Source organism: Pristis pectinata, chromosome 23, assembly GCF_009764475.1.
Source record: "Pristis pectinata isolate sPriPec2 chromosome 23, sPriPec2.1.pri, whole genome shotgun sequence".
Classification (NCBI taxonomy): Eukaryota; Metazoa; Chordata; class Chondrichthyes; order Rhinopristiformes; family Pristidae; genus Pristis; species Pristis pectinata.
Window position 1 is genome coordinate 28,712,428 of NC_067427.1, and position 15,015 is coordinate 28,727,442.

At 43.7% G+C, this 15,015-nt stretch overlaps 1 protein-coding gene across 3 annotated transcripts in view; it reads left to right on the forward strand.

Moving 5' to 3' along the window:
- The window catches only part of prpf4 (PRP4 pre-mRNA processing factor 4 homolog (yeast)), a 34,853-nt gene extending 22,961 nt beyond the window's left edge, over positions 1 to 11,892 (forward strand). For all 3 annotated transcript variants that reach the window (XM_052037313.1, XM_052037315.1, XM_052037316.1), the window contains 3 exons: positions 3,591 to 3,698; positions 8,944 to 9,062; positions 11,098 to 11,892. In XM_052037313.1, coding sequence (XP_051893273.1) covers positions 3,591 to 3,698; positions 8,944 to 9,062; positions 11,098 to 11,291 — 421 coding nt within the window. In that variant the 3' untranslated portion in view covers positions 11,292 to 11,892. The remainder of the gene's footprint in view (positions 1 to 3,590; positions 3,699 to 8,943; positions 9,063 to 11,097) is intronic.
- Positions 11,893 to 15,015: the final 3,123 nt, after the last annotated feature.

Here is a 15,015-nt window from a genome sequence, read left to right on the forward strand (position 1 = left end):
TTCGCCTCCTAATAGCCAGCAGGCAATAGGGGGAGCAGTTATGCAAACAAACTGGAGAGGGATGTAAGAGAGTAGGAGATTTCAGCTTCCCCAATATTAACTGGGGTCACATCAGTGTGAAAGGCACAGAGGGGGTGAAATTTTTAAATGCATCCAGGAGAGCTTTTTAAGCCTCTATGTAAATAGTCTTAACTAGAGAAGGAGCAGTACTGACCTAATGTTAGGGAATGTAGCCAGGCAAGTAGTTGAAGTGTCAGTGGGAGAGGATTTTGGAGATAGTGACTGTAATTCTAAATTTCAAGGTCCTTCTGGAAAGGGATAAGAGTGGTCTGGAACTTGTCCTGACTCGGGAGAAGGCAAGTTTCAATATCATAAAACAAAACCTGACAAAAGTAGAGTGGGAGCAGTTGCTTGCAGGTAGGTGGACATATGGGAGTCATTCTAAAGTGAAATGATGAGAGGTCAAGGTCTTTCCCATAAGGATGAAAGTTCCTTAGACAGCAAGTCTATGGAACCCTGGATGTCAAGGGATATGGAAGGCTGAATCTTTTTTTTAAAAAGGCATGTGGCAGCAATAGAGAACTGAAAACAGGGAAGGCCCTTCAGGAGGAAAGAAAATGTACGGGGGGGGGGGGGGTGGTTTAAGAAAAATAAATTAGGAGGCAAAGATGGAGCACAAATATCGCTGATGGATAAGATTAAGGAAAGTCCAAAGAATTTTATATGTTGATGACAAGAGGGTAACCGGGGAAAGAGTTATTAGGGACCAAAATGGCAATTTTTTGGAGTCTGAGGACATAGGCAAGATTGTAGATGACTACTCATCTCTAATGACGAGGTCAAGGACATCGTAACTGGAAAGTTCAGGGAGGGGAGTGATGAAGTTCTAGAATGTGTTATTGAAAAAGGTGTTAGATCTCTGAGTGGGCTTAAAAGTGGATAAATCCCCAGGATCTGCTGAGATGTTTCCCATGCTGCTATGTAAGCCAAGGGAGCAGATTGCTGGGGCTCTGACAGATAAACCCGGTAATCTCAAGTGGATCTAATATTGGTGGTGGGGAATATATTGGAAAAAATTCTGAGGGACAAGATTAACCTGCATTTGGGAAGGCCAGGATTAATCAAAGGTAGCATTGTTTTGTTAGGGAGAGATCCTGTCTGACCAGTTGGATTGAATTTTTCAAAGAGCTAACAGAATATGTTGATGAGGGCATTGCATTCGATGTGGTTCACATGGATGTAAATAACATCTTTGTCCTAGTCTCACCTGGTAAACTAATCCAAACGGTTTGAGCCCATAGGATCCAGGGCATTAGCAATTTGAATCCAAAATTGGCTTGATACTAGGAGGCAGAGGGTGTGATTGTGGAGGGTTGGTTTTGTGATTGGAAGCCTGTGACCAGTGGTGTACCACAGGGATCAATGCTAGGACCCTTGCTGTTTGATATATACATTAACAATTTGGATATGAACGTAGGAGGTATGATTAATAATTTTGCAAATGACATAAAAGTCAGTAGTGTTGTTGATATGAGGGTAGTCATTGGTTACAGGATAATATCAATCAGTTGGTAAGATACAGAGCAACGGCAGTTGGAACTTCATCCTGAGTGTGAGACAGGTCAGTGTGAGAATGGGAAGGAGAGTTAAAATCACATACAGCCAGAAGCTCGAGATGGATGTTGCTGACCGCTCTGCAAAACGGTTGCTCAATCTACACTTCACCAGTGTAGAGGAGGCCTCATTGTGATCACTGAATGCAGTAGGCCAGTTTGGAACCTCAAACAACAAGCCCCCTTTAAATCTTTCCCTCTCACCATCAACCTTTGCCCTGTAGTTTTAAATTCCCCTACCCTGGGAAAATGACTGTGACTGGGTACCCTATCTACATCCTTCATAATTTTTATAAACCTCACCTTCCTTCTTTCCAGGGAAAACATACCCAACCTATCCAATCTCGCACAACTCAGGCACTCCAGTCCAGGCAACGTTTCTGTGAATCTTTTCTGCACCCCCTCTAGCTTTATCACATCCTTCCTGTCCCGTGGCAATGAGAGCTGCACATTGTGCTCCCAAGTGCAGCCTAAGCATCCATTTGTACAACTGTAATGTGACGTATCAAGTTCGGTGTCATCTGCAAACATACGAATCATGCTGCTGCATTCTTCAAATCATTAAAATATATATAATGTGCACTAAAGGACCCAGCACCGATCCCTGCGGCATACCACTAGTTACAGATCTACAATCTGAAAAGTAAGTGTCCACTACCTCCGTCAGTCTCCTTTCACCAAGCCACTTTTCTATCCAATTTGCTACCTCACCTTGGATCCCTTGTATTCTAACCTTCTCGACCAGCCTACCATGTGGGACCTTGTCAGAGGCCTTGCTAAAGTCCATGTGGAGTCCACTGATCTGACCTCATCAATCAGTTCGGTCATGTCCTCAAAAAAAAACAATCAAATTTGTGAGACATGATTTTCCATGAGCAAAGCCATGCTGACTATCCCTAATCAGTTCTTTCCAAAGCAGATGTGATAGTGGCATTTAAGAGACTTCTAGATGGATACATGAAGATGCAGGGAACGGAAGGATATGGATCACATACAGGCAGAAGAGATTTAGTTTAATTTGGCATCATGTTTGGCACAGACATCCTGAAGGGCCTGTTCCTGTGTTGTATTGTTGAATGTTCTGTATTCAAATGCAAATAAATCCTGTCCCTCAGAATCCCATCCACACCACTGATGTAAGGTTCACCAGCCTGTAGTTCCCTGGCTTGTCCTTGCAGCCCTTCTTAAATAAAAGCACAATATTAGCCATCATCCATTCTTCTGGTACCTCAGTCATGGCTGAGATGATACAAAGATCTCTGCCAGGGCCCCAGCAACCTCCACCCTTACTTCCCACAACGTCCTACGATACACCTGGTCAGGCTCCAGGGATTGTCCACCTTTATGTGCTTCAAGACCACCAACAACACCTCTCTTGTAATGTCAATATGCTTCAGGACTTCACTGTTCTCTTCCCTGAATTCCCTAGCTGCCATGTCCTTCTCCACTGTAACTACAGATGAGAAGTTTTCATTTAAAATCTCACCCATGTCCTGTGGGTCTACACATAGATCACCACACTGATCCTTAAGGGGACTCTCTCTCCAGCTACCCTTTGCTCTTCATCTGCTTAGACAATCTCAGATTAACCTTTGGATTTGCCCCTGCAATCCCTTCAGCCCTATGAACCACCATTTACAGCCAAGCTATCTCCTGAAGCCCTAACTCTGGAAATTCACTCCTTAAACCTTTTTACCTCTTTCCTCCTTTGCAACAGTCCTTATAGTCTACACCTCTGCCACCTTACCCCAATTTGTGGCTTGATGTTACTCGGTAATGACCCTGTGAAATGCCATAGGAGATCTTACTCTAAAAGTACAAGTTAATTTTTAATTGATAATAATAGGACCAACCCCTGAAATAGAAGATATTCGTCAATTCAAGAAGGAGAGGATATATTATTGCCTGATTTGGCTGCATGTCGGAATGTTGCCAAGCCAAAATGGCTTACTCTTGAGTTTTTCTCCTTCTGATCAGTGGCCTTGATGCCTTTGGACGACTGTGGGACCTACGGACTGGTCGATGCATCATGTTCCTGGAGGGACATTTGAAGGAGATCTATGGAATCAGCTTCTCTCCCAATGGGTAAGACAAGTGAACGTGGACTTGAGGAAAGTCTTTGACAAGATAAAACATGGGAGGTTACTAAAGAACATTGCAGGTTATGGACCCAAAGGAAGGGTAGCAAATTGTTTAAAAGGGAGAAAATAGCATAATTAGGAGAAGTTGTCCCAGAGTTGTTGATGGTGTTACTCTGGGTTCAATACAAAGGCAGCTTTTGTTCTCTGCGTACGTGAATGATTTTTATATTGGATTTATTGTGATGAAGAAAACTTCAGATTGTACCTAATCAGGAGGTGCAGTTAGTTCCATGGAACACTACAGGAAACTGATAGGATGAGCTAAAAAGTTGGAGGCAGCATTAAATGTCAACAAATGTGAAGTGATGTATTTTAGTTTTAAAAAACACAAACTGAAATAGGCTTGATGCTGAGGAAGAGCAGAGGTATTTAGGGGTAATATTCACCGGGGCATTATAATGATGACATGGTAGATAAAGCAAAAAGAAAAAGAAGAATCTAATTCTAGATTTTATTGTGATAGGTATAAAATAGAAAATATGAGGTATTGAGGACCTGATACCGAACCTTAGAAATTCCTTCATTGGAGTACACTGTACAGTATTGGGTTTTGCCTTATGTGAAGAATATTGAGAGCTTCAAGATAAGACCATGGAAATTCACTGGGATGTTGCCAGATACAAGGGAATGCAAAAATATCAAGAAAATTTGTAAATATATAGTCTCCCTTCCTTGGGATTACCTAGATTAAAGGCAATATGATTCATATTGTTTTAAAATTGGCACAGGGTTACAGAGATTCAGAGGACAGGAGGGATAGTTTGGGGATACATTCGTGACCAAGACAAAAGATTTTGAACAAAGAGCTGGAGAAATCTCTTCAAAAAGATATCCTAAACATTGCAAGGAAACTAATATTGACTCTCAAATGGGGATTTGCCAAATCAATATAGAATGATTGAATTCCTTTGAAATGCTTAGTTGATCAGAAGGAGCCAATATGGTTTTGGAAAGGTCATGCCTGAATTTTATTTTTGAAGAAATTATGAAATAATGGACAGATGAAAGTTCTATAGAAGTTATTTATATGAACTTCCAGCAGATGTTTAATAAAGTACCTCAAAAGAAACTGTTAACTAAAGTTGAATCTTATGGAATTAAAGGTAGTTTAGGAGGTAGGAAAATGGCTGAGGCAGGAGATGGAGGAGTGGGTAGGCATAATGACCAGGTAGGGGTCCCACAGGGATCTGTATTCAAGCCATAACCATTAGTCCTCTCATTTACCAGCATTGGAGGCAGTCCAGAAGAGATTCACCAGGCTCATACCTAAGATGAGAGATTGTTCTCTCATGAACAGCTAAAAAAGTTAGATTTGTGCTCCTTGGAGTTTAGAAGAATTCGGGAGTGATCTTACTGAAACACATAAGATCTGAAGTGAGTGTGGCAGGATAGACATTAAGGTGTTTCCACAAATAAGAAAGTTCTGAACAAGGGAAAGATAATGGGAGGTTATCGAGAACAGTGGTGCATGGGAACCTCTCCTTGCAGAGGGTGGTGAATCTCTGGAATTCTCTGCCTCAGAGGATTGCAGAGGTTAGATCATTAGAGATATTTAAAGAGTAAATAAATATTTGAAAGATTGTGGAATTGCAGGCTATGGGGAACTGGCACAGAAGAGGAATTGAGGCCTGGGATAGATTAGCCATGATTGCACTGAGGGCAGGTTTGAAGGTCCAGGTGGTCTATTCTATTGTCTTGTGCCCTTGCATTCACCATGTTTTAAAGACTTTTAGTGGCAAAGAAAGCCACATATCCAGGTTTGCCAATAGTACAATTGCAATAGATAATATGACTGAGGTATTAGATTGTGCAGCCAAACTATGGCAAATGGATTTCACTGTAAGCAATTAGGAGCTCATCTACTTCTGACCTAGCGTACTGATAGAGTACTTTGTAAAGGATGAAACGCTAAAAACATTGGTGGTCTGCAGAATCTAGGAAGGGCAAATAGGGTCCATGTATATAGATGATGCCATTGGCATGTATAGAGAGGTCAGTTGAATGCTGGTCTTTACATTTAAATGACTAGAGTACAATAGAGGCTCAAGTTGTGTTAAAACTCTGCTAAATCCTGACTATTCCCCAGTTGTAGTTTTGGAAACAGGATTGGATACTGCACCACAGGAAGAATAAATTGGCCTTGGGCAAAATCACACAAACAAGGGTTATATACCTTGGAATTTAGAAAGTCAAGAGGTTTTCAGTAAACAAAGGGGCATTGTTAGAGAAACTAATTCTGCTAGTTGGTGAGTTAAGGACCAGAGACATGGTCTAAATGAACAGTTAGATCTTTCAAGAGTGAGGCAATAAAGCACTGCTGCATGCAAAGGATCAGAGGATTTTAAATTTTCTACAGATGGCAGTTAATGACAGATCAGTTGTATGCTTTATCAATGGGATTTTTGGATTTTAATTAATCCAAGGTCTTAAGGGATATGACAAGGAGGTGGGGCACAATGGAAACTTCATTGGCTGAACAGGCTCAATTGCCCAGTTATGTTCTTTAATGTGATTTGATTGATTTGCAAACGGAGGATAAACTGTGTGCAGGGATTGGTTAAGCAGAATAACTTCCTGTAATTTCTGCATGCATTTACATGCTGTTACCAGGTCTCCTGTATGTGGGGAGCAGCTGATTTACAAAGTGGAAGGACGCTGTAACTGACTTTCTCTGTGTTTGACCTTTCTGAAAATTACCCAGGTTCCAGAAGAACTCCAAGTGTAGCCTTTCTGAGAAAGCAATGGGAGGTAGCTGGTATGCTGCATGCTTTTTACAGGCACAGCAGCAGCCATTCTCCTTCACGAATGACCTTAAATGAATGAGAAGCACGAGGAAGAGAAAATCTCTCGTGTGCCGTTCGTTAAGGAGTACAAGTTGCATCAACAACTGATGTTCTTGCATGTATTTATTGGTGATTAAAGTCCAGTTCCTGCATAGATGCTGCCTGATCTGCTGAGTTCCTCCAGCACTTTGCGTGTTGCTCCAGATTCCAGCACCTGCAGTCTCTGGTGTCTCCGAAGTCCAATTTCTCCTCCTCTATCTCTTGTCTGTAATGTTTCCAACATGTGCCAGGGAATTTTAAAGGGGAGAGTGAAATCATGGCATTGGCTGTTTTGAAAAGAATCTACAGTGTTTGTGACTTCTGACAGGCGTCAGTGGTAAGGTGTTGCTCAAAACAGGCATATCTGGTTACTCTGCTGATTTGGCTGACTCACTAACAGCACCATAGAAATGGAAGGTGGTTGGGGCAGTAGCTGGTCTTGGTCACAACAGTGCTAGTTCCCAGAACTCTCAATTGCAAAATGTAAACAACTGGAATCATAGGCAGTAACTAGTGTACAGTCTTTACTCATAATGGTGGCTCTCCCGATACTAGACTCCTGAAAAAGCTGCTCTGCTCCAAGCTCTGTCGCAGCATGAGATTAACTGAGGAAATGATTCAAAGCCTCCTAGAAAACGTGTAACATCCCCACCAATTCTTGGGGATCCCTGGGGCATGACCACTTACAATGGAGGAGGAGTATTTGGAATGGTGTTGAGAACCTTGAGTTCATTCATTGGGAACACACCAAAGCACAGTGTAAATGACGAAAGAGTGCACCCCCTCCCGTCTGCCTCTTCAAGCATCTCCATTTCTACCTTTGGCAGAGCTTGAGGGTCCCATATTGGTCTGAGAATCCACGGAATTAGAGATCGTCGATCCCAAGGGACTTCCTAAGAAGAGGAAGAAGAAATGCCCCACTACTTCCTGCCTAACGTGTACAAATCCTGCACCTTTCTGTGTAAAATGAATAGGTACAGCAAATTCCCTGCCTTGTGCAATATACAGGGTGCTGTGTATCCCTGTAAGGTGTGCAGAAAACTCTCCCATTTCTGTCCCTCTGTATTGTGTGCAGACACTTGATCTCCCCATAACATGTGCATAACATCCTCCACCCTCAGCCCTCCTGTTGGTGGACTTCTGGTCTCCACATAGCATGTGTGAAAACTTCCTCCCCATGCCTGTTACTCCATATTGTGTATGGGACCACCTGGTCTCTCCATAATGTGTGAAGACCCCTCAGTCCTCTTCTAGTGTGTCTGGACTCTCACCCATCCCATGTAATGTAGACCCCACAATCTCCATGTTACATGTACAGGTTCCACCAACCCGGTTTCCTCTAGAGTGTGCAGACCCTCCTGTAACGTGTGCAGCCCCAGTCCCTCTTCCCATTCTCCTGTAAGTGTGCAGAGTTGCTTCCCCATTCCCCTCACCTCAATGCCGTCCTTGCTCCCCTATAATTCAGTGTCATACAGCAGGGAAACAGGCCCTTCGGCCCAACGAGCCCATGCTGACCATCAAGCGCCCATTTACATTACTACTATGCAGACCCATTTTATTCTCCCCACATTCCCGGCAACTCAGCCAGATTCTACCCCTCACCTACATACTAAGGGCAATGTACAGTGACCAACTAATCTACCAACCCGCATGTCTTTGGGATATGGGAGGAAGTTGGAGGGTTCAGGGAAACTCTGCAAACTCAGATAAGATATCTTTATTGGTGACATCTACATCGAAACACAGTGAAATGCATCTTTTGTGTAGAGGGTTCTGGAGGCAGCTCACAAGTGTCGCCACGCTTCCAGCGCCAACATAGCATGCCCACAACTTCCTAACCCGTACGCCTTTGGAATGTGGGAGGAAACGAGAGCACCCGGAGGAAACCCACGCAGACACAAGGAGAACGTACAAACTCCTTACAGACAGCGGCGGGAATTGAACGCGGGTCGCTGGCGCTGTAATAGCATTACGCTAACCACTACACTACCATTCAGCAGAGAGTGCTGGATGTCAGGATGGAACCCAGGTTGCTGGAGCTATAAGGCAGCAGCTCTACTAGCTGTGCTACTTTACACTCTAATGTACTGCAGTTGCTGATACTCTCTATCCTGAAGGAACTCTGAACTTGATGTAATCCTTTGATAAACTACCAACTCTTTGTGGTGCTGCCATGTGTTGTACTACTGTCTACAGGTCATTGTGTACACAAGTAATACGATACCCCTTAGGTTATTAGCATTGTAACAAAAGGAACACCAGTTAATGAGGCATAACTAATATATCAGCACAATTGCAGTAGTTAGCTGCTTCAGTCAGTTTCTTACTGGTAAGTCTTATAGTGACCACGTTGACTTTATATTTCAGATATCATGCAGCAACCGGAAGTGGAGACAACAGTTGCAAAGTCTGGGACCTACGACAGCGGAAGTGTATCTACACCATCCCAGCACATCAGAACCTCCTGTCTGCAGTCAGGTTTCAGCGTAAGTATCACACCCTGGAAGCCTACACCAATACAACTGTGAAATTGTACTTGGAGCACAGAAGATTGGTCGATTTAAATAAGCATTTTCAATTTTTTTGACTTTGGTAAAAATAAGAAAAGCCTTTTTTCTGGCAAAAGAGTTGGCAACCAGAGGGGACAACTTTTAAGGTAATTGGCAAGGGAACCAGCAGGAGGAAGATTTATTTTTATCCAAGAAGTCATGGTCTGGAATGCACGCCTGCTGGGAGCGGATTCCACTGGAGCTTCCAAACAGAAGTTGAATAAGTACAGTAAAGCTTCATAACTCTGGCACCCTTGGGACTTTAGTATTGATGGACTAGGGGATTTTCTGGACTATTGGATGTTATTTCTACCAGTATCCCAACACACTTGTATTTTACTTTTTTTTAACGTTACACAGTAGTATGATCAATTTTCCGGTGAACCCGGTGCATTAAAACAGACTGAGAAACGTACAGACACTCTGCACTCTGGACCCTGGCCCCAGCTGCAAACTCACCACATTCCCTCACCCCTGGTTCCAGACCCCAACCCCAGCTCTGGCTGCACACCCCGGCCACAGTCTCTCTCCAGATCCATGGCTCCGGCTGCACCCCCAGACAGGATTTCCAAACAATCAGATGCCAGATTACCGGAGTTTTACTGTGCTTTGTGTAAAGTATCGCAAGTCAGGGAGAAGGAGCAGTGTTACCACACAGGAGGCAGCATCTCGGTGGATGTTGCCAGGCCCAGAAAATAACAGCTGCAGAGAAAGATTGGATCAATTGGAGTGGTTTTCTTTGGAGCAGATGAGTCTCAGGAGTGGCATTTTCCAGGGTTTAGGTCCATAGTCTCTTGAGCCTGAAGGAGTCCAGGAAAGTGTTGCAGAGTAATGAAGTGAGGCCAATTGGATAACTCTTCCAAGCAATCAAAGAGCCCACACCAAGTATTATTTGCTGTAGATTGTCAGAGTTCAGAATCAGGTTGATTATCACTGACAAATGTCGTGAAATTTGTTGTTTTGCAGCAGCAGTACAGTGCAAGACATGAAAATTACTATTTAAGTTGCAAAAAAATAAATAAATAAAATTGTGCAAAAGAGGAATAAGGAGGTAGAGTTCATGGGTTCATGAACCATTCAGAAATCTGATGGTGGAGGGGAAGAAGCTATTCCTGAAACGTTGAGTGTGGGTATTCAGGCTCCTGTACCTCCTCCCTGATGGTAATAATGAGAAGTTGTAGTAATGAGAATCACTTGGAAAGGAAAGGAAAGGCCAGGGTGTTGTTTCTCATAGTTTATACTCTCCAACTTCTGAGAGTCGCTCTGTACATGAAGTGGAGGAGCAGCGGAAGCTGTGCTCCAGGCTCAGTGTGTGAGCCGAGGACCGTGATCCACTGACGGCGTTTCCCTCTCGGGGCTGGAGGGAAAAGCAGTTTCATCAGTAAGAACCATTCTCAGAATATGTTCAGCTTGTGATTTTGCGCGCAGTTGTGTCAGCCTCCTGCAGGGGCTCCTCTCCTGCCGGCCACTTCCCCTCACTGCAGCTGCCAGCTTCACATGGTTAACCTGACGCTGCTCTCGAACCACTCATTCATTCTGCTTTGTGGGTGGGTGAGGGAAGTAGTTTTGATTTTTAAAGCAACATAATTACTAAGGAGAAAGGTGACAAATTGACACAATTCCCCCAATCCTCTTCCTTCCCTCTCTCCCACAAGCCAGCACCACAGCCACACTGGCATTCCTGTAGTAGCCAGGTGTTGTGGACCCTGTGACTTGAGGTTACCAGATTTGTGGGCTGGTATTCCTAATGATTGGAGATGTCCAACCTCATTCCATGTAGCACCAATGCAAGTGGTAGAGAAGCTTATTGAATGTCCCTTTATAACGGTGCTACAAGTGAGAAGTTAATGCCCAATAGTATCTGGTTCTTTGATCTGCCTTATGTTACACCTTGAACTCTGAAGTGCTTCCTTCTTGCTGCTCTTTAATTCTCCCGTCATGTAACTAACTGCTGATCTATGTCTCCCTGAAGCCACAGACGGACACTACCTGCTCACCGGTGCCTATGACAACACAGCAAAGATATGGAGCCACCCTGGGTGGTCACCGCTCAAAACAATGGCCGGCCATGAGGGCAAAGTGATGGGACTGGACATTTCTCCAAATGGACAGCTGATTGCTACATGTTCTTACGACAGGACCTTTAAACTCTGGACATCTGAGTAGACCAAACGCAGCAGATCTTCGACAACAAGTCACCCTAAAGAGGGAGTGTCAGATGCTCTCTGTCAGTCAAGCAACCAAACCATTGGGAGCTGATCACCAGGTCCCACACCTTGTTGTGAGGCAAGAGTTGCCATGGTCTGCTGGTCATTGATTTTATCACTGTCATTCCTAGGCTTACAGGAACTTTTTTGGCTTTTGGACTTCACATTGAATTAAAAAAACTGATTGTTTCCATTCGATGTAAATGAGTGGACCTATTCCACAGGCCTCCGGAGAAGCAGAACCCTGAATTGGAACAGGTGTTGAATGACATCTCCATTTCCAAAAAAAATCTTTTGTCTCTTCTTCATTTTCTGCTGAATGCTTTAAAGAACAGAAGCACTGATTCCAAGCTGTTGGGGTCCAAAGTTAACCGATACCAAAAGCACCAAGGAAATCTTTGATCAGTTTAGGGCTATTTCTAGAATTGAACTAAAAGTTCTCTGCTTGTTAATGGAATGCTGTGTGGTAACCCTGGAATCTGTCAGTAATGTGTTAACCACATGGGCAAATGGCCTCTCCTTTTTTAGGAGTGCTTTATAATAAATATTTTGATAAATAACTACCTCTGTAACTGTTTCCATGAGACGGTGCATCAGATAGAGAATGATTTCCATCCAGTAGACACAGCAGAATACAACAGATGCATTAACTGTTCAAACACTTGGATTAGATTCCGTAACTAATTTTTTATTATTCTACTTGTAATCCTCCCCAAATCTTCAAGCTTTCAGCTTGGAACTCATTCTTGGATTCTATATATGAAGCCACAATCCATCCCAGTAATGCATTCCTGTACAAATCTACAGCTAACCACTTTTTGTTTATGCAAACCTGCTGAATTTTTATTATACATTCCATGTCCAAAATTATGAAAACAGTTTTTGTTCACATGTAGTTACATCCTCCAAAAGAAACAAAGGTATTTTCCATTTCAAAAGGTAATTTTAGGAATTTATAATCAGAACTTATTTGAAATTCATGATGGCCGAAACTATCCACAAAGCACTCAACCATTTATCAACTCTATAAATATGTGAATATACAAGATCCTGAGGGGTATTGACTAGATGAATGTGGAGAGGACTATCAGAAGTTCTAGGCCTGGGGTCACTTTAAAAATAAGGGGTTGCTCATTTAAGAAAGGTGAGATGCAGTTTATATATATATCAGGGGCTCTTTGGAACTCTGAATCAGATTTATTATCACTGACATACTTTGTTGGTGAAACTCTCTTCCTTAAAGGGCATTAGAGGCAGAGTCTATGAATTTTTTTGAGGCAGAGGTAGATATGTTCTTGATAAAGCAGGGGTTTGAAAGATCAGTCAAGAATAGGGAGCTGAGGTTAGATCAGTGTCCCAGTGAATGGAGGAGCAGGTTTGAGGGGCCATTTGGTTATTCTAATTCCTATGTTCATATATTTGATGACAAGCCAGTCACCAATAAAATAGTGACAAACTTCTAACTTGGTTTAACAATACAGGATGAACCTACACATGTTTCGTTAGTACAATAGTTCTTTGTTTTATCCAATGATACAGCAAGCAGATTTGCGTCATGTTTTGTCACTCATACTCAGAAGTAGGTTATAGGATCGAATGTATTGGTATTGATTTATTATTGTTGTACCAAGGGACAGTGAAAAACTTGTCTTGCATACCATTTGTACAGATCAAGTCATTACACAGCATTGAGGTAGTACAGGGTAAAAACAATAACAGAATACAGAGTAAAGTGTCACAGCTACAGGGAAGTGCAGGTAGCAAGGTCATAAGGTAGATTGTGAAGTCACAAATCCATCTCATCGTATAAGGGAACCATTCAATAGTCTTATAACAGTGGGATAGAAGCTGTCCTGGTGCCTGGTGGTATGTGCCCTCAGGCTCCTGTATCTTCTGCCTGATGGGAGAGGGGAGAAGAGAGAATGACCCGCGTGGGTGGGGTCTTTGATTATGTTGGCTGCTTCACCAAGGCAGCGGGAGGTATATTCAGAGTCCATGGAGGGGAGGCTGGTTTCCGTGATGTGCTGGGCCGTGTCCACAACTCTCTGCAGTTTCTTGCAGTCCTGGGCAGAGCAGTTGCCATACCAAGCCATGATGCATCCAGATAGGATGCTTTCTATGGTGCATCGATAAAAGTTGGTGAGTGTCAAAGGGAACGTGCCAAATTTCTTTAGCATCCTGAGGAAGTAGAGGTGCTGGTGAGCTTTCTTGGCCGTGGTGCCTATGTGGTTGGACCAGGACAGGCTATTGGTGATGTTCATTCCCAGGAACTTGAAGCTCTCAACCCTCTTGACCTCAGCACCATTGATGTAGATGGGTGCATGTACACCGCCCCCTTTCCTGAAGTCAATGACCAGCTCTTTTGTTGACATTGAGGGAAAGATTGTTGTCATGGCACCATGTCACTAAGCTCTCTGTCTCCTTCCTGTGCTCCAACTCGTTATTTGAGATACAGCTTACTGCAGTGGTATCATCTGCAAACTTGTAGCTGGAGTTAGAGCAGAATCTGGCCATGCAGTCATGAATATATAGAGTAGGGGGCTGAGGACACAGCCTTGTGGGGCATCAGTGTTGAGAATAATCGTGCTGGAGGTGTTGCTGCCTATCCTCACTGATTGCGGTCCGTTGGTCAGAAAGCCAGGGATCCAGTTGCAGAGGGAGGTGTTGAGTCCCAGGTCTTGGAGTTTCGTGATGAGTTTGCTTGGAATTACAGTATTGAAGGCAGAGCTGTAGTCAATAAACAATAGTCTAACGTAGGTGTCTTTACTGTCCAGATGCTCCAGAGCTGAGTGTAGGGCCAGGGAGATGGTGTCTGCTGTAGACCTGTTTCGGTGGTAGGCAAATTGCAGTGGGTCGAGGTTGTCCGGGAGGCTGGAGTTGATGCGTGCCATGACCAACCTCTGAAAGCACTTCATGATGGTGGATGTCAGAGCCACCAGTCAGTAGTCATTAAGGCATGTTACCTTGTTTGTCTTAGGTACCAGGATGATAGTGGTCTTCTTAAAACAGGTGGGGACCTCAGATTGAAGCAGGGAGAGGTTAAATATGTCTGCAAATACTCCCGCCAGCTGATCAGCACAAGATCTGAGGACACAGCCAGGGACACCATCCAGGCCAGATGGTTTCCTCGTGTTCACTCTCCAGAAGACTGATCTTACATCCTCGACAGTGACCACGGGATCAGTTGCATTGGAGGCTGACAGGGTGGGTGGTGACAAACTAATCCCTTTCTGTTCAAAATGTGCATAGAATGCGTTAAGCTCACCAGGAGGGGATGCACTGTTGTTGACTGTGCTGCCCGACTTCGCTCTGTAGCCCGTTATAGCACATAAGCCCTGCCACAACTGACAGCTGGTCTGGAACTCCATTTTGAACCGGTATTGTCTCTTGGCATTCCTGATAGCTTTACGGAGGTCGCATCTCGACTTCTTGCAGAGGTCTGGGTCACCTGATTGGAATGCAGCAGTCTTCGACTTCAGTAGGGAGTGGATCTTCAGGTTCATCCATGGTTTCTGGTTTGGGAACACCCATATTGTCCTCTTTGGTACACAGTCCTCAACACACTTGCTGATAAAGTCCGTGATGGTGGTGACATACTCATCAAGGCTGGCAGCTGAGTCTTTGAACATGGACCAGTCCACTGTCTCAAAGCAGTCGCGTAGAAGCTCATCTGTATCCTCAGA